General features: G+C 38.7%; 2 protein-coding genes across 2 annotated transcripts in view; one reads left to right on the forward strand and one right to left on the reverse strand.

The window, feature by feature from the left end:
* Positions 1–109: 109 nt before the first annotated feature.
* LOC116311434 (histone-lysine N-methyltransferase SUV39H1-like) overlaps positions 110–20087 on the forward strand; it is a 78504-nt gene continuing 58526 nt past the window's right edge. The window contains exons 1-3 of the mRNA XM_039604796.1: positions 110–198; positions 891–1036; positions 3117–3776. Of these exons, the coding sequence (XP_039460730.1) occupies positions 180–198; positions 891–1036; positions 3117–3776 (825 nt within the window). The 5' untranslated portion in view covers positions 110–179. The remainder of the gene's footprint in view (positions 199–890; positions 1037–3116; positions 3777–20087) is intronic.
* Positions 6177–20087, reverse strand: part of LOC120435353 (zinc finger protein 862-like) — a 65895-nt gene continuing 51984 nt past the window's right edge. Inside the window, exons 2-9 of the mRNA XM_039604791.1 lie at positions 8450–8636; positions 8036–8345; positions 7788–7907; positions 7540–7695; positions 7268–7400; positions 7010–7163; positions 6777–6915; positions 6177–6681 (exon numbers count right to left, since the gene is read on the reverse strand). Coding sequence (XP_039460725.1) covers positions 6394–6681; positions 6777–6915; positions 7010–7163; positions 7268–7400; positions 7540–7695; positions 7788–7907; positions 8036–8345; positions 8450–8636 — 1487 coding nt within the window. The 3' untranslated portion in view covers positions 6177–6393. The remainder of the gene's footprint in view (positions 6682–6776; positions 6916–7009; positions 7164–7267; positions 7401–7539; positions 7696–7787; positions 7908–8035; positions 8346–8449; positions 8637–20087) is intronic.

Consider the following 20087-nt stretch of genomic DNA (forward strand, 5'->3'; position numbering starts at 1 on the left):
GGGAATCCATTGTACTGGCTGTATCTGTTGTCTTCCGGCCTGCCCGCCGGACTACTTCTCTAAGCCAATCAGAACGCTCACAGAGGGCGCTCATCCAATTAGCTTCCGCTACGATCTCTGTGTCGTAAGGCCTTTCGGACCAATGTAGCTCATCCTATTTTGGCGGCTGTGTGGAAAACATGGCGGAAAATTTGAAAGGTAATACATAAGGACTGTTATTTCATTTAATTTTACACTATCTAGTTAATATGTGCGGTTACCTGGTTGTGTCTATATCATTTAAATAGCTCGAATATGCACATTTCTCTTCCTTCGCATTCACGCAGTTTTAACTTAAGCGCGGCGCTTTTACATCGCTGTTATTCTGTGAAGCTTATAGTTCGAAGTACGTCTGCAGTTTAATAAAAGCGGTCTTTTTGTCCAAATAGTTGACTCGAGAACTCAGTAACTTGGATTAAGCTCTTGGTGGAGCTTTCTGTGTATTCCAGGTAGCAGACCTTAGCCGCTGTGTTGAAGTGAGCGGAGGAGTTAGCGGGCACGGTGCTCGGTAGCGCTGAGCTTGAGGCGCCATGTAGCGCTTCGGGAATGTTTAAATGGCACATTGTGCGTCTTTGGACGAACGTGGATGCAACTCTTTAAAAGGGTTCTAGTTTCGGACCCCTGTACCGGCATGACGTTTGATCTAAAACCAACGCTCACACAGCCTTGGCTGTCCATTTGCACGAATGCACAAAGCCTAGCAGTAAACTGTGTGTGCTGTCGTCAGATTAAAAATGAATTTTTCCTTACTTTCCACTGTCAGAAAAAGAGTCAAAAGTAACGAAAATGAGTCCAGAAAGAGCAGCGTGATCCGGCTGGGCACTGTCAGTTAAAGGTGTGTGGTGTGTTAGATTGCAGCGTGCCCTGCAAGATGTCCTGGGATGAGCTGGAAGCCATGTGTCGAATGGAGAAACTCCAGTGTCAAGAGCTTGGAGTTAGCAGAGCCAACGTCAATGAATACGAGGTTGAATTCCTATGTGACTACAAGAAGACTAAGGTATGATATCGACTAAGGTATGACGTGGATTGTTGGCAACTGAGACTCTTGTTAGTGTGAAGTTAGGGAAGGTTCATTGGTTTCTTTTCAAAGAAAATAAATTCCTAGTAAATATTTTGGCTGTATTTTTAATTAAATCAGCTGGACAGGGCATGCATTCACTGTTAGACATCACACAGACATGTTTGAAATGAGTTTTATTACAAGTGCTAAAAATACAAAATATTTTTCATTCGTCTACTTTATAGTGAAACATTCTGCTAGTGTGTATTCATTGTACTGTGGGATGGATAATAGTCCTTTTTCCTCTTTGCTCCACTTTGAAGGCAAACGGTCTAACCTGACATTAGAGGAAAGAAGATGTTATAATGCAGCAAGTGCTGCATAACAAACATTGTTCCTAACAGTACAAGCTAGATACTGTGAGACAGTGTAACTTTGGACTGCAACAAACCATGTACTATGGTGGAAATTCCTTAAATAATTTATCTATAATTTATAAGTAATCATGTTATTATTTAGTTTGTATTTAATGTGCTCATATACACTATCTTGCATATGTACAATATTACTTATGTTTCTCACTTCCTATCCATATTTGTTAAGTATGCACGCATATGCGTCTGTACGAGCTGGATCTTACATTCCTGACTCAGAACAGATTACGGTGTTTCTAGAAGAAAACCTTTCAGTATATGTGGTGGAAGTTTTGCACAGGCACAACTGGATTTGAGGTGGCACTCATTTAGTCTTCTCCAAATAGTTAGAATCAATGTAATCTCAGCTAAAACATTCAACTCGATATGCTCATGGTTTCATTGTGCCTTACCTGACTTTTTAATGTTGTTTCGTCTTGGATTTTTTTTCTGTAAAGCATTTTATGATTCCTGATTGTGAAAAGCACTATATAAATAGAGTACTGTGCAAAAACTCTGGAGCCACCCCTCATTTTCGTATATTTTGGGAGGAAAATGGGAAATGTGTGTAGTTATTTATTAAAATGTGTTCTAACATATGAGATTGAATGATGAGACTGAAATTCAACATTTGGTATGACCACCTTTATTATTTAACACAGCCTGAACTCTCTGAGGCAGCTGTCTGTAATGTCTTTAAGTATTTTCAGGAATAGTGCTCCAGTCTTTTTGAAGTACATTCAAGGCTCTTCTTTCGATGTTCCTGCCTTTTGTTCTGTTATTTGTCAAAATGATCTCACAGTGCTCCAATAATTCTAAGGTCAACCCATGACCTATAGTTCAATTTTCTAACCAGGTATGCTGTTACTGTGTTGGCAGTGTGTTTGGGATCATCCTCAGGTGGTATTGCATAGTGAGTTAAAATCTAAAGTACTCTCACTGTTGGAGCTCTCCTCACCTCTGAACCAAAAATGTCACATTTCCTGTCATCACACTGTCAGTCTGTAATTTGGTATACCTCGGCCTCTTCTCCCTTATTCTTTTTATTTATTTATTTTTAAAGCACATGCCTTTCACATAATGAAAAACTATCTACTATAGATAGTTTTTTTTTTTTTAGGGCTGATACTTCCTGTTTAATCTCCTTGTGTCCAGTTTCCTCAAACAAGGATGCTGCACATCATGCTGAGAGTTGCCAGGTTTTCAGCTAATAGCTCTTTGACCTTGTTGCTAATAGCTATTAAATTGTCTAATGCCTGTCAAACTGTGTTACCTTTGGGATTTTTCCATAGAATCAACTCAAGAAATGGAAAATGCCTTTCTGTAACAGGGTGCCTCTGAAGGGAATATTTGGGTATAAGGACTGAAAATGAATGAAAAGTCAGCCGTGTCCACAGAAAGACAAACACCTTCAGAAAACTGGAGAGCTACTGCTCAAGAGCACTTTAAAAAAAATTACAAAAAACTCTGGCTGGTTGGGAGAAAAATGAAAAAGAAATATGAGGGGTGCTTCCAGACTTTTGGACATGATGTAAATATTGTGCGTTTGCTGTGTGGAGATTGAGAACATCTGTTGCCCTTGGTAGGCATGGTAACAGAATAAATGAAGTTTAGGCTGAACCACTATTTGCCCCCCAAAACTGACATTATTGTGTGTGTTTCAGGAAGAGGAGTTGTACCTTGTAAAATGGAAAGGCTTTCCAGAATCAGATAACACTTGGGAACCCAAGAGGAACCTAAAATGTCCCAAACTGATGAAGCAGTTCCATCTCGACTTGGATCAGGAGCTGAGGCGCCACAAGCGACGTTGCATCCCAAAAAAGCTAGATAAAGAAGTTTCCTCATTTCTGCTCCAAAAAGCCAAACTCCGCCAGAGTCTGCAGCGCTGGGAAGACCATCTGAATCATACTCGCAATCATCCAGGGCGCATTTTTGTCATGAACGAAGTGGACCTAGAGGGTCCTCCGAAAAACTTTACCTATATCAACAACTATAAAGTAGGTCAGGGCATTGTGTTAGATGAGATGGCAGTGGGTTGTGAGTGCAAAAACTGTTTAGAGGAGCCAGTGAATGGCTGTTGCCCTGGGGCTTCCCTCCAACGCATGGCCTACAACGACAGAGGACAGGTCCGGATTCGGCCTGGACAGCCAATATATGAGTGCAACTCCCGCTGCAGCTGTGGGCCTGACTGTCCCAACAGAGTTGTGCAGAATGGAATCCAGTTCGATCTGTGTATCTTTAAAACGGAGAATGGCCGGGGATGGGGAGTCCGCACACTGCAGCACATCAAGAGGAACACATTTGTCATGGAGTACATTGGGGAGGTGAGACCTGTTCAGTCATTTTTTTTTTTAAGTGCCGTATCATGCTTCACTGTGAAGTGTAGAGCATGACAAAAGCAGCCAGCAGCTGCTTGATGATTTCACAGATGTGATACATTAATTGAATCGGTTTAAAGTTTAATGATACACGTGACAGCACTTTTGTCTGGTAACTTACAGCTAGAAAGCAAATGAAAAGAAAGGTGTGGTGCACTAATATAGAATTTGAACACTACTAGTATCTTTTCATACTAAGAAAATGCCCAAAGGGTTATGCTTACAAATGTGAAATTGTGTATGTGCACACACACATACATACACAGAGTTCATGTCCTTGTGGGGACATCTAAGGCTACGTTCACACTGCAGGTCTTAATGCTCAATTCCGATTTTTTTGATCAAATCCGATTTTTTTGTCTGCTTGTTCACACTATAAATAAAATGTGACAGCAAACGCGCTCTAGTGTGAACCCTCAAAGCGGCCCGCATGCGCAAAAGAAGACGTCACACACAACGCGCTCTGTTTAGACCCAGAGCAAACAATATTGTTTGACTGATGGCCCTTAATATAAAGACTTCGGACTTTACGTTTCCCAATTTTTGCTTTAAGTTATTTTGTTATTTACATAATAATGTAGATAACCTAATAATTATCCTTATTGCTGTTTTAGAGAGGAGCGGTGCTTCAACGGATAGTTGCAGATTTCGGTCACAATCTGCAGATTATACAGTACAAATCAATCAATCAATCAATCAATCAATCAATCTTTATTTATAAAGCACTTTTCATACAAAAAATGTAGCACAAAGTGCTTTACATGGTTAAAAGCAGCCCACCCCACCCTCCCACTCACTCCCCACACTCTCATTAACATAAACGATCATGAATACACACATCCCCCCAAACACACACACACACGCACACTTAAAGAGTAAAATTGGGCTGGGTACGCATTAGCCAAGTGAGGAAACACTATCACAGGGAGCCGTCTGCACCGGGAGCCGGTCACAGACCGCAGCCTCCAGGCTGGGCACACAGCAGGAGGGAGGCAAAGAAGCCCCCCAGCCAGGCTGAGAGGACCCACAGAGCCCCAGCAGCCATGGTCGATCACAGCCCCGGTGCAGAGAGCCCCCTCCGTGGAAACACTGGAGATATGACCTAATAAGAATATATACAGGATAAAGAGATAAAATAAATAAGAATGGGATACAATATAAATATAAATAGAGTAAGAAGATAAAAAATGAATAAGAATAAAATCAATAAATATTAGGTAAAACCTAAATTAATAATATAAATAGAATAACAGGGTAGAATAAATAAGCATAAAATAAATAAACGTTAGGTGAAAGCTAAATTAAAAAGGTGGGTCTTGAGCCTGTTCTTAAAAACATGTACGTTCTCTGCGGCCCTGAGCTCCTCCGGCAGGCTGTTCCACAGACGAGGACCATACCACTGAAAAGCTGCCTCTCCGTGAGTATGTGTCCTGACTTTAGGGACAATCAAAAAGCCAGTACCAGAGAACCTCAAGGTCCGCGGTTCATATGGTAAAAGCAGATCTGAAAAATAAGAAGGCCCAAGACCAATAAGACATTTAAAAACCAATAAAAAAAACTTTAAAATCGATCCTGAAACACACGGGGAGCCAATGCAGCGATTCTAAAACCGGTGTAATGTGGGCCCGCCCTCTGGTCTTCGTCAGCACATGAGCTGCAGAGTTTTGTAAAAGTTGTAAGGGTGAAATATTATTTTTGGGGAGACCAGAGAGCAGGGCATTACAGTAATCAATGCGACTGGTAATAAAAGCATGCATCAACATCTCTGTGTTGGCCCGAGAGAGAATAGGGCGGACTCTGGCTATATTTTTTAGATGATAAAATCCAATTTTGGTTACATGTTTAATATGTGAGATAAAACCAAGCTCAGAGTCAAAAATAACACCCAGGTTTTTCACTTGTAGTGAAGGGCATAGTGAAAATGCCTGTAATTTAGACAAGAGTTTCTCTCTCTGAGCCTCAGGACCGATGATTACAACTTCAGTTTTGTCCTGGTTAAGCTGTAAAAAGTTTTCTGCCATCCAAGATTTTATATCTAGAATACAGTTAAAAAGGGCATCCATTGGTCTGGTGTCATCAGGAGACACGGAGATGTACAGCTGAGTGTCATCAGCGTAACTGTGGAAGTTCACTCCATGCCTCAGCTTCAAAAAATCCATAAAGCAGGGCTCTAGACTAACTTTTTGCCATGGTTGCACTGGTGCGCCTAAATTTTATTTTTAGGCGCACCAGCACAAAAGTTAGGCGTACCCAAATTTTTTAACTGCATTGCTTAACACCGCAGTTTTACATGTTCACGTTTTTTTGATTTGTAAATATTGATTTGTAAATGATTAACTAACAACCTTTCAACACAAAGCTCTTTATTTGTAGCAAAGTTCTACAAGAAAGATTACTTAAACATGCTTGTGCTTAAAGTGCTTCACTGAGCTGAAATTTCAACATTAACGAAATTTAAAACATCTCAAGATATATTAAATAAAAAAAACATCTAAATTAAAAAGTTACTCAAAGTGTCAAAGGCTTCAATCTGAACATTTCAATATCCGAACAACTTGTTATCTTATGGACTGTCCTCCATTGCAGTCACATGCCCCTCAGATGGCCAGCTCCTGTAATTTGGTCTTCTTGATCTTTCACCTTGGGTGAACCAGCTTGCCACACTCTCTCTAGCATCAAAATCTTCCAGACTTGGCCCCTCCACACTGATTCTTATCAGGTCATCCACTGTCTCTGAATGAAGGGATGCTCTTGTGTCTGATTTAATTCTCTTCTGTGCAGAGAACCCTCTTTCACATACCGCAGCTGAGACAGGTAGGACCAGCATAATGTGTACAAGATGCAGGATGTTCTGAGAGAAAATACATTCAAGAGATTTATTGAACCAATGTGTGTTAGATAGCAAAACTCACACAATCTTAGGAAAGAACATCAACCAAAACTGACCTTGTACTCTGAGCAGTACGGCTCTCTGGTCAACATGAGCTCCCAAAGGCTGAGGTAGGTCTTGTCTTTGAACATCTTGGCAATTAACAGCTTCAAACTTACAAACTCTTCTTTTGCAAGCTCTGCATTTACACTATTTCTGAAAATGATGTGGTTTACACAGCTAATCAGTGTTCACATAAACAACATATCTACGAGCAGCACACATGATATCGTAGCAATCCACCAGCTACCTTCTCAGGACTGTGGAGAAGTGATCCAAGAGAAAAGCAAGGTCATCAGCACCATGGTCCACTAAATCCTCTTTGTTCTCTGGCCAGCTATCATGAGTGAAAATGTTGAAGCATTTGACAGCTTTGGTTGTGGCTGACTCAGAAGCACTCTCCTCTGTTGTTAGAACAAATACATTTTAATAAATGAAAATAAAAATATAACAATGCTGTTAACAATAATAAAAATATTTCTTATCTACATGTATTTAATACACTTGCCTAGGAGACTACTGAATCTTGCTTTCAGATTTTTCACAGTGGATTTGATTGTTGCATCCATTACTTTTTTAAGTTTAGTGGCAGCAACACCATCTTCAGCCAGATTTGATGCCTCTCCTTTGAGTGTTATTGTCTGTGTATTGCATAAATGATAAATAGAGATTGTGATATTGATATTAGAAAGATTTGTGCAAATGTAAATAAGAAATAATCATAAAATAATAAATAGTGTTCTCTGTTTAAATACGAGACACAGCTATATGTAGGCCTACCTGGAATTTGTAGACTGCCATTTCACCCTCTTTATCCTGCTTTAGCCTCCTCTGCAGCCTCATATCAGTCAGGAACTCTGACAGTCTTCCATGAGGCTTGGGTCTTGCAACCATTACCTCTGTGGTCACCAGCAGTTGTTCCAGGCTGCAAATGACCTGTTTGAGTATAACAGTGCTGTATTTTTAAAAAAGTTGAAGATGACCACAAACACAATTCAAATATACACATCCCACTTCATCTCACTTACCTGTGGTAGGATGACATCATTTCTTTGAAGTAGGAGGCTAAACTTACTAATGCCACTGAACACATCTGTAATAAAATGGCAAAAGGCCAAAAAAGTGGCATCTTCCATTGATTTCTTAACCTGTATGATACAACAATAAAAATTAGTCACCTAGAACACTGATGAACTACATTCTTAAAAAATATAAAGTCAATAATAATTGCGTAATTTGCTGAAATAAAAAGAATATTCAGAAATAATGCACTGACCTTTGTAGCTCGGCCTGCAATGTCTGCATTGGCAGAGGAACCTGCCAAATAGTCCATGTGGCGGTACACAGTAGTGAACTGGCCTGGTTTCAGAAAGGTCTCCAGGGCCCTTGAAACATGTGGGAGCCACCTTGTTCCCTTCACCCCACTGGGCACCAGCACATTTACTCCCAAGTCAGCCCCAATGACCCTGAGCTCTCTCATTGATTTTGGGCTGAAATGATACGTCTTCCAAATTAAATGGAGAAGGTCATACAACTGCCTGATCATTGGAATGTCCCTCTGAACTGACAACATTGCCAATTCCAATCTGAAAAGATAGTAAACTTTAAAATGTAGATATATCTTCTCTATAAAAGAAATTAACCCACAGTGACTTTAGAGTGTCAGGCATTTCTTGTCTTCTAGTCTTACCTGTGAGGCATACAGTGGAATGGCACAATGTGGTCACCTGCCTCCTGCTGCAGAAGGGCTATGACACCCCCTTTGCTGCCCAAGTTAACAGCAGCACCATCAGCCCCCATAGCAATGATTTTCTCCAACCAGTTACTGCACTGGTCCCCAAGAGCAGCAAATGCTTTCTTTGAGGCAGCATAAACACCTAAACTAATAAAAAAAAATACCATTTACTTATCAGATCAAGAGTTTACAATGCAGTCTTTTTCAGTTTCAGTTTCTATATTCATGTATTATTGCTATGTTTGATTTTCAATTATAAGAATATGCTACATATGGTTAATGCAGTAAAAAGACGTAATTATGTGTGCCTATGCCAAGAGGCACACATATTACTATTCGTCGGATTTATTATTCTTATTATTATGTGTGCCTATGCCAAGAGGCACACATATTACTATTCCTCGGATTTGTTATTATTATTATGTGTGCCTATGCCAAGAGGCACACATATTACTATTCGTCGGATTTATTATTCTTATTATTATGTGTGCCTATGCCAAGAGGCACACATATTACTATTCGTCGGATTTATTCTTCTTCTTCTTCTTATTATTATTATTGTGTGGATGCTGGAGGCATCCACACTATTGAGTTCCTGTTTCTCTTTATTGTGTGGATGCTGGAGGCATCCACACTATTGAGTTCCTGTTTCTCTTTATTCTTTATTCTACTTTATTATTATTATTCTAGTTGCCACTTTTGCACTTTTTTTGGCACTTAACTACTTCAACAATTTTCAGCCGATTTTCACCGTTCAAATTTTAAACTATTCTGCTATTTCTGCTAATGTGCGCTATGACTTTTGGTATTTTTTGCTATTATACTTTTTAAAATATTAAGCTTTTTTCCTTTAATTTGTCCCATTGAAATGAATGGGAAACTTCCACAATTCTGCTAAAACTTGCTTGTTTTTGAAACTTAACTACTTTATCATACTTTCACGTAGAACAACCATTCAAATTTTAAAATGTTCACAAATTATTGGGCTATTCATGAATGATTCAGCTTTTTCATATCTGTTACCGTTTTCATCTTATCCCTCTTTAAGTTTTGAGTTTCATCTTTGTGATTTTTCACAAAATACATGCGTTGTTATGGTTGCTATGCAGTTGGTTCTAAGTGAGCCACTGTACCTTTGGCAATTTTCTCTTCATGTCCGAACAACTTCTTGCTACTCGCTCAATTTTCACTCAACCCACACAAATTATACATCAAAACGTAGGTATTTTTGCTGGCTTTCAGAAAATGTCACTATCATTGTTGTGAGATTTATAGAATTTTGGCAAATCTCCTCAGACCAACACAAAGTCAGAAAACTCTCCATAGAAAGTCAATGGAGTTTGTTCAAAATCACCGCTTAATTTCTGTAATGAGAGGCATATTCGAATCGTCATATCTCCTTAACGAAGCGAAGTTAAAACATGAGGCTTGTCCCAGTATATCTTCAGACACTCCTGACGCTCACAATTCAAGAATTTTTTTCTCAACTATTACCGTTCTCAGATGAGTTACACTTGTTTGAGGGTAGGAAATTCGTCCTTCGCTCAGATTTCTTCAGCTTTCAAACTCTGGAAATGAACCACTTTTTTCTCTCGTCATATCTTTTTGATAGATTTCCACAAAGACCTGAAAATTTCCATGACTGTTCACCAAAGCCTGCTGTCTCTTACGGTGAAAGAATTATATCGATACTCCAAATAGATTTAGAGTTAGAAAGCGTTGTTTGAGGGCAGGTCAAGGCAGTTTTTGCTTCGCCTCTACTCAGTTATGGTGCATTACAAGTCAAATATCTTTAATAATTCATATTTTAATGATAAATTGTTAACACCTTAAGATTCCCCCATCTCTTCTGAACAAAACGGTGTAAGAATGACCATTCTAGCCCCTACGGTTAGGAAATTATGGCCATTTGTTTGAGAGGAATCCTCACTATGAGAAATACACTGCAGAAATCCTGTCTCTCTCTGTGCTGAGTGTGTAAAAACGGCTGCACCTGTTTTGGCGGGAAAAAGTACACAGCCTCTCTGATTGGTGGATTCAAATTTAGCAGCTCCCAGGCTGCTTGACTGACCTAGAAACTTGCTTGTCTCTCCCTATGTGTGTGTGTGTGTGAGACAGAGAGAGAGAGAAAGGGAGGGCGAGAGAGAGTTTTTATGGGAGCATCTTATTATATGATTTAAATTCAATATATTTAGACTGGTTGACTGAATTTGATCCTGTGTGTGTCTCTCTGTGCATGTGTGTTTCCATATGTGTCCATATTTGTGATTGTGTGACTGTTATACTTTTTTTTTGCTGATTTTTTCATTTAACAATTACATTTGAGGGACCCTTAGCATGTTCAGGATTCTTTCAGCTGTCCATTTTGCTTTTCCAATTTTTCTATTTAAGTTATTACTATTGTGTTGAGTCATAGCATTTCTGCTGCTTTTCAGTATTTGTGCTAAATACAGCATTTCTGCAAAATCATACTCTTTCTGCTATTTTATAAGATTTGTGCTAAATATAGTGTTTCTGCTATTTCTGCCAAATTTAGTATTTTTGATTAATTAGGGTTTTTCTACCAAATCATAGTACAGTTTTACTGCTTTTATAGGATTTTTAGAGGATATTTATATTGCTTAATATAGTATTTCTGCTTTTTATAGGATTTGTGCTTAATATAGTTTTTCTAAAAAATGTAGTATTTATGCTTAATCATACTATTTCTATATATTTCTGCCAGGTCCCCAGGCAGCTAATCCTCTGTGAGGACTGATACATACAAATACATATCAGGGCCTGCACGGCTTCCCAGCCAGCCAATCATATCTGGGGTCTGCCCTTTCTTCTCTCATCATATCTCAGCGACAGATGTACAAAGAGCAATGCAAATCACAGTCAAAGTACACCAAAGCACGCTGATTCACCCAGTATAAGAATTATGCTTCTAGTCCACCTAGTTTTTGAGTTACACGACGTTTTGTAACTGCAAAAACAGCGTTTTTCGCCTCACCGCAATCTGATTCTGACTGCTCATCACCCTGTTTTCCAGGCGCCGCTCTCTTTCCCAGTGGCGCAGTTGGTAATGACACAGGTCTGCAACCCAAAGGTCATGGGTTCAATTACACCTTGGGCAACATGTGTTTTTTTCCTACAAATTAATACACTATCACAGACCACTAATTCATATTCATCATTTATTACAATTCTGCAACCTTTATGATTTTAGCAGCTTTTGTAATATGGACCTCAGATTCTTGTTAACACTCCATGGCACAAATACTGTTCCCTTTAGGCTCTGTGTGTGTGTGTGTGTGTGTGTGTGTGTGTGTGTGTGTGTGTGTGTGTGTGTGTGTGTGTGTGTGTGTGTGTGTGTGTGTGTGTGAGAGAGAGAGAGAGAGAGCCTTTGATGGGAGCATCTTATTATATCACTTAAATTCAATATATTTAGACTGGTTGACTGAATTTGATCCTGTGTGTGTCTCTCTGTGCATGTGTGTTTCCATATGTGCCCATATTTGTGATTGTGTGACTGTTATACTTTTTTTGCTGATTTTTTTTTTTTTTTCCAATTAACAATTAGATTTGAGGGACCCTTAGCATGTTCAGGATTTTTCCAGCTGTCCATTTTGCTTTTCCAATTTTTCTATAAGTTATTACTGTTGTGCTAAGTCATAGCATTTCTGCTGCTTTTCAGTATTTGTGCTAAATACAGCATTTCTGCTAAATCATACTATTTCTGCTATTTTATGAGATTTGTGCCAAATACAGCATTTCTGCTAAATCATATTATTTCTGCTATTTCATAAGATTTGTACTAAATATAGTGTTTCTGCCAAATATAGTATTTCTGCTTAATTATAGCATTTCTGCCATTTTATAGTATTTGTGCTAAAACATAGTATTTCTACTAAATGTAGTATTTATGCTTAATCATACTATTTGTATATATTTCTGCCAGGTCCCCAGGCAGCTAATCCTCTGTGAGGACTGATACATATAAAATTTACATATCAGGGCCTGCACGGCTTCCCAGCCAGCCAATCATATCTGAGGTCTGCCCTTTCTTCTCTCGTCATATCTCAGCGACAGATGTACAAAGAGCAATGCAAATCACAGTCAAAGTACACCAAAGTACGCTGATTCACCCAGTATAAGAATTATGCTTCTAGTCCACCTAGTTTTTGAGTTACACGACGTTTTGTAACTCCAAAACAGCGCCGCCCTCACCGCAATCTAATTCTGACTGCTCATCACCCTGTTTTCCAGGCGCCGCTCTCTTTCCCAGTGGCGCAGTTGGTAATGACACGGGTCTGCAACCCAAAGGTCATGGGTTCAATTACACCTTGGGCAACATGTTTTTTTTCCCTACAAATTAATACACTATCACAGACCACTAATTCATATTCATCATTTATTACAATTCTGCAAACTTTTATGATTTTAGCAGCTTTTGTAATATGGACCTCAGATTCTTGTTAACACTCCATGGCACAAATACTGTTCCCTTTAGGCTCTGTGTATGTGTGTGTGTATCAATATTTCTCCCATTTTAAAGTATTACTCCTCCATAATTGTATTTCTGTTAAATCAAAATGCTAAATATAGCATTTCTGCTATATAATTGTATTACTGCTATGTTATAATATTTGTGCTAAACCAGAGTATTTCTGCTGAAACATAGTATGTCTGCCAAATGATAGTATTTCTGTCAAATTACAGTATTTGTGCTAAAACATAGTATTTTTTTTTTTTAAATTTCAATATTAATAGTATATTACAGTGTCTCTGGTAAATCGCAGCATTTCTGCTATGTTGTACTGTTTTTCTAAATCATAGTATTTCTGTAATGTTTAAGAATGTTTGGCTAAATATATTCTTTCTGTTATCTTATACTATTTCTCCTAAATTCTTGTATTTTTGAGAAGTTATCGTGTTTCTGGTAAGTTACAGTATTTCTGCTAAGTTCTGCTATGCTATTGTATTTCTGCCAAGTATTATGTTTCCTCTAAGATATTACAGTTCTGCTAAGTTATTACATTTTAGCAAAGTTCCTTTGCTTCTGCAAAGTTTTTACAATTTCTGCAGCTTTTCAGCTTTTTCTGCTAGTTTCAGCAGACAGCTTCAGCATTACAGCATCCACACTGCATTTTCGCAGGAAATGCAAATTTTTCTAGTTCTTTATTATTCTACTTTATTATTATTCTAGTTGCAACTTTTTGCACTTTTTTTGGCACTTTTCCACTTCCACAATTTTCAGCCGATTTTCACCGTTCAAATTTTAAACTATTCTGCTATTTCTGCTAATGTGCGCTATGACTTTTGGTATTTTTAACTATTATACTTTTTAAAATATTAAGCTTTTTATGCTTTTTTTTGTCCCATTGAAATGAATGGAAAACTTCCAAAATTCTGCTAAAACTTGCTAGATTTTGAAACTTAACTACTTTCTCATACTTTCGCCTAGAACAACCATTCAAATTTTAAAATGTTCACAAATTATTGGGCTATTCATGAATGATTCAGCTTTTTCATATCTGTTACCGTTTTAATCTTATCCTCTTTAAGTTTTGAGTTTCATTTTGTGATTTTTCAGAAAATACATGCGTTGTTATGGTTGTTATGCACTTGGCTTTCAGTGTGCCACTGAAAGTTTTGCAGTCTTCTCTTCATGTCTGAACAACTTCTTGCTACTTGCTCAGTCTTCACTCCACTTCCACAATTTATACATCAAAACGTAGGTATTTTTGCTGGCTTTCAGAAAATGTTACTATCATTGTTGTGGGATTTATAGAATTTTGGCAAATCTCCTCAGACCAACATTAAAAGTCTGGAAACTCTCCATAGAAAGTCTATGGAGAGTTTGTTCAAAATCACCGCTGGAGTTCTGTAATGAGAGGCATATTCGAATCGTCATATCTCCCTAACAAAGCGACGTTAAGACATGAGGCTTGTGCCAATATATCTTCAGACACTCCTGACGCTCACAGTGTACGATTTTTTCTCACCTATTACCATTTGGCCATGAATTACGCCTGTTTGAGGGTAGGAAATTTGTCCCTCACTCAGATTTCTTCAGCTTTCAAACTCTGGAAATGAACCACTTTTTTCTCTCGTCATATCTTTTTGATACATTTCCACACAGACCTGAAAATTTCCATGACTGTTCACCAAAGCCTGCTGTCTCTTACGGTGAAAGAATTATATCGATACTCCAAATAGATTTAGAGTTAGAAAGCGTTGTTTGAGGGCAGGTCAAGGCAGTTTTTGCTTCGCCTCTACTCAGTTATGGTGCATTACAAGTCAAATATCTTTAATAATTCATATTTTAATGATAAATTGTTAACACCTGAAGATTCCCCCATCTCTTCTGAACAAAACGGTGTAAGAATGACCGTTCTAGCCCCTACGGTTAGGAAATTATGGCCATTTGTTTGAGAGGAATCCTCACTATGAGAAATACACTGCAGAAATCCTGTCTCTCTCTGTGCTGAGTGTGTGTAAAAACGGCTGCACCTGTTTTGGCGGGAAAAAGTGCACAGGCTCTCTGATTGGTGGATTCAAATTCAGCAGCTCCCAGGCTGCTTGACTGAGCTAGAAACTTACACACACACAGGGAGAGAGAAGTGTGTGTGTGTGTGTGTGTGTGTGTGTGTGTGTGTGTGTGTGACAGAGAGAGAGAGAGAGCGAGAGAGAGCCTTTTTATGGGATGATCTCATTGTAAGATTTAAATTCAATATATTTAGACTGGCTGACTGAATTGGATCTTGTGTGTGTGTGTGTGTGTGTGTGTGTGTGTGTGTGTGTGTGTGTGTGTGTGTGAGAGACGATCTCATTGTAAGATTTAAATTCAATATATTTAGACTGGTTGACTGAATTGGATCTTGTGTGTGTGTGAGTGTGTGTGTGTGACAGAGAGAGAGAGAGAGAGAGAGAGCCTTTTTATGGGATGATCTCTGATTGTAAGATTTAAATTCAATATATTTAGACTGGTTGACTGAATTGGATCTTGTGTGTGTGTGTGTGTGTGACAGAGAGAGAGAGAGAGAGAGAGAGAGAAAGCCTTTTTATGGGATGATCTCATTGTAAGATTCAAATTCAATATATTTAGACTGGTTGACTGAATTGGATCTTGTGTGTGTGTGTGTGTGTGTGTGACAGAGAGAGAGAGAGAGAGAGAGCCTTTTATGGGATGATCTCATTGTAAGATTTAAATTCAATATATTTAGACTGGTTGACTGAATTGGATCTTGTGTGTGTGTGTGTGTGTGTGTGTGTGTGTGAGACAGAGAGATGGAGAGAGAGAGAGAGAGAGAGAGCCTTTTATGGGATGATCTCATTGTAAGATTCAAATTCAATATATTTAGACTGGTTGACTGAATTGGATCTGTGTGTGTGTGTGTGTGTGTGTGTGTGTGTGACAGAGAGAGAGAGAGAGAGCCTTTTATGGGATGATCTCATTGTAAGATTTAAATTCAATATATTTAGACTGGTTGACTGAATTGCATCTTGTGTGTGTGTGTGTGTGTGTGTGTGTGTGTGTGTGTGTGTGTGTGTGACAGAGAGAGAGAGAGAGAGAGAAAGACTTTTATGGGATGATCTCTGATTGTAAGATTTAAATTCAATATATTTAGACTGGTTGACTGAATTGGATCGTGTGTGTGTGTGTGTGTGTGTGTGTGTGTGTGTGTGTGTGTGTGTGAGACGATCTCATTGTAAGATTTAAATTCAATATATTTAGACTGGTTGACTGAATTGGATCTTGTGTGTGAGTGTGTGTGTGTGTGTGTGTGTGTGTGTGTGTGAGAGAGAGAGAGAGCCTTTTCATGGGATGATCTCATTGTAAAATTTAAATTCAATATATTTAGACTGGTTGACTGAATTGGATCGTGTGTGTGTGTGTGTGTGTGTGTGTTTCCATATGTGTCCATATTTGTGATTGTGTGGCTGTTATATATTTTTTTGCCGATTTTTTTTCATTTAACAAGTATATTTGAAGGACCCTTAGCATGTTCAGCATTTTTTCAGCTGTCCATTTTGCTTTTCCAATTTTTCTGTTTAAGTTATTACTATTGTGCTAAATCATATTATTTCTGCTTTTTTATAAGATTTTTGCTAAATTTAGTATTTCTGATTAATTATAGTTTTTCTACCAAATCATAGTACAGTATTTTTGCTTTTTATAGGATTTTTATAGGATATTTATATTGCTTAATATAGTATTTCTGCTTATTATAGGATTTGTGCTTAATATAGTATTTCTGCTAAATGTAGTATTTATGCTTAATCATAGTATTTCTATATATTTCTGCCAGGTCCCCAGGCAGCCAATCCTCTGTGAGGACTGAGGCATTCAAATTTACATATCAGGGCCTCCACGGCTTCTCACCCAGTCAATTATATCTTAGGGATGCAACATTCAAATTTACAAATCAGGGCCTGCACGGCTTCCCAGCCAGCCAATCATATCTGAGGTCTGCCCTTTCTTCTCTCGTCATATCTCAGCGACAGATGTACAAAGAGCAATGCAAATCACAGTCAAAGTACACGAAAGTCCGCTGATTCACCCAGTACAAGAATTATGCTTCTAGTCCACCTAGTTTTTGAGTTACACGACGTTTTATAACTCCAAAAACAGCGTTGCCGCCTCTCACCGCAATCTAATTCTGACTGCGCATCACCCTGTTTTCCAGGCGCCGCTCTCCTTTCCCAATTCTGCAAACATTTATGATTTTAGCAGCTTTTCTAATATGGACTTCAGATTCTTGTTAACACTCCATGGCACAAATACTGTTCCCTTTAGGCTCTGTGTATGTGTGTGTATCAATATTTCTCCCATTTTAAAGTATTACTCCTCCATAATTGTATTTCTGTTAAATCAAAGTACTTTTACTACATCTTAGTACTTCTGCTCAATCATAGTATTTCTGCTAAATCATAGTATTTTGCCAAATTATGGTTTTTGTGCCAAATCATAACATTTGTTTTATGTTATAGTATTACTACTAAGTGGAGGAATTTCTGTCATGTTACAGTATATGTGCTGATTACAGTATTTCTGCTAAATCATAGTATTTCTACTATATTATATTTTTCTTTCTAAATATAGCATTTCTGCTATATAATTTTATTTCTGCTATGTTATAATATTTGTGCTAAACCAGAGTATTTCTGCTGAAACATAGTATTTCTGCCAAATGATAGTATTTCTGTCAAATTACAGTATTTGTGCTAAAACATAGTATGTTTTTTTTAAATTTCAATATTAATAGTATTTTACAGTGTCTCTGGTAAATCGCAGCATTTCTGCTATGTTGTACTGTTTTTCTAAATCATAGTATTTCTGTAATGTTTAAGAATGTTTGGCTAAATATATTCTTTCTGTTATCTTATACTATTTCTCCTAAATTCTTGTATTTTTGAGAAGTTATCGTGTTTCTGGTAAGTTACAATATTTCTGCTAAGTTCTGCTATGCTATTGTATTTCTGCCAAGTATTATGTTTCCTCTAAGATATTACAGTTTTGCTAAGTTACTACATTTTAGCAAAGTTCCTTTGCTTCTGCAAAGCTTTTACAAATTCTGCAACTTTTCAGCTTTTTCTGCTAGTTTCAGCAGACAGCTTCAGCATTACAGCATCCACACTGCATTTTCGCAGGAAATGCAAATTTTTCTAGTTATTATTATTCTCCATCTTCCGCCTAAATTTCGGCACGTATCACGCCCCGCAGTTTTGAGAAAAGCTTCATATATGTTACCTCATTTTGTGCGGCTGGATCTGGAATGGTGTGCTATGACTTTTGGTGTTTATGACTATTATAGTTTTTGAAATATTTAGATTTTAGTGCAAATTTAGGCCAATTTCTAGGCTCCTGAGAAAGATTCTGCTTTTGGCACCATAGAAACAGACTTCATTTGTGGTGTGTTGGCTCTCTCTAGTGGTATACCGGGAGTAGTACGGCCTAAAGGGTGCCATGCTTGGTGAAAACTACATATCCCACAATTCATAGCATGCCTCACCGAGTCAAACAATGGCTAACACCACTCGCTTTTATATGTCTTTTATTCGTGTTTCTAGGTCACAAAATACACTTTTAAGATATTTTCAGGCGAGAATGTAGGTGTGTAAACTTCAAATATCTGCTCGTTTTATCAAGACATCCCATATTAGCGACAATTCTCTTAAGTGTTGCTGATAGTCGGTTAGTTAGCTAGCGCCGCTTAGCTTAGCTAGCTAGCGCCTTCGTGAAAAACCACCCAGGCTTGGCTGATAGTGAGGTGGCTAAAATTTGTTTCATCGCCCGATCGCTCGGCAAGGGTCTGTGTCTTAGCTGGACTTATTTTTCGTTTATATGGGCCGATGATGCTGGTCGATGTGGAAAAAATAACTGAGTTGTTTGGTGGTGGAGCTACAACAGAGGGCAGCTATCCACCGTGTGTGACAGAAAGGACATGCCGCGAACGAGACATACAAGGCGGTGAGGCTACCGCCGATCGTCCGGTGTTTGCTAACGCGGAGGTCAATCGTGGATCAGGAAAGCGAAGGCAGGAGCGTGAGGTGAACTGAATTTCAGGTAAGAAGTTATGACCTGCACTCTATTTGGGTCAGATATAAACCGAGTTTAGGTGTAGTTTATTTAGCAACAGTTCTCTTACGTGTTGCTGATAGTCGGCTGGTTAGCTAGCTAGCGCCGCTAGCTTAGCTAGCTAGCGCGGCTAGCGACCCTTCGTGAAAAACCACCCAGGCTTGGCTGATAGTGAGGTGGCTAAAATTTGTTTAATCGCCCGATCGCCGGCAAGGGTCTGTGTCTTAGCTGGACTTATTTTTCGCTTATATGGGCCGATGATGCTGGTCGATGTGGAAAAATAACTGAGTTGTTTGGTGGTGGAGCTACAACAGAGGGCAGCTATCCACCGGTGTGTGACAGAAAGGACATACCGCGAATGAGACATACAAGGCGGTGAGGCTACCGCCGATCGACCGGTGTTTGCTAACGCGGTGGATCAGGGAAAGCGAAGGCAGGAGCGTGAGGTGAACTGAATTTCAGGTAAGAAGTTATGACCTGCACTCTATTTGGGTCAGATATAAACCGAGTTTAGGTGTAGTTTATTTTCACAGCTGACTTTTTCAATCACTTACAATAACTCGTACTGCGTGCTAGCTAGCACTACGGAGTTTGTATACAGCTGTGTGCGCACTAAGTTACCGATGTTACCGATGTTGAACTTTATGCTAGCCTCCCCTGTCATTCTCTCGCCTGTTGAAACTTCAGTCATGAAACTGATCAATGATCGGCTTTTCTCTCTTGTTTGTTTATCGCGCTAAACAACAGCAGCACGTTTAAGCTTGATCAGCTGTTGTTAGAATTCTTTTGATTTTAATTTCTAGTATCAGCTGATGTTTGCTGGAGCATGAAGACGAAATCAGGAGATGTCCTTACTGAATCATCAGAGCTGAACTGGTGATGGAGAAACAGGTTTACCCTTAGGTGACATGAATGAGTTGAAGGGAAGTTATGAACTGTTTCTGACAGACAAATATACACCAAGCTCCTTTATTTGTGTAGCTGACAGCTGGTAACTGTGCAGGGGCGGATCTAGCAAAGCTTTTG

This window comes from Oreochromis aureus, linkage group 20 (assembly GCF_013358895.1).
Source record: "Oreochromis aureus strain Israel breed Guangdong linkage group 20, ZZ_aureus, whole genome shotgun sequence".
Classification (NCBI taxonomy): Eukaryota; Metazoa; Chordata; class Actinopteri; order Cichliformes; family Cichlidae; genus Oreochromis; species Oreochromis aureus.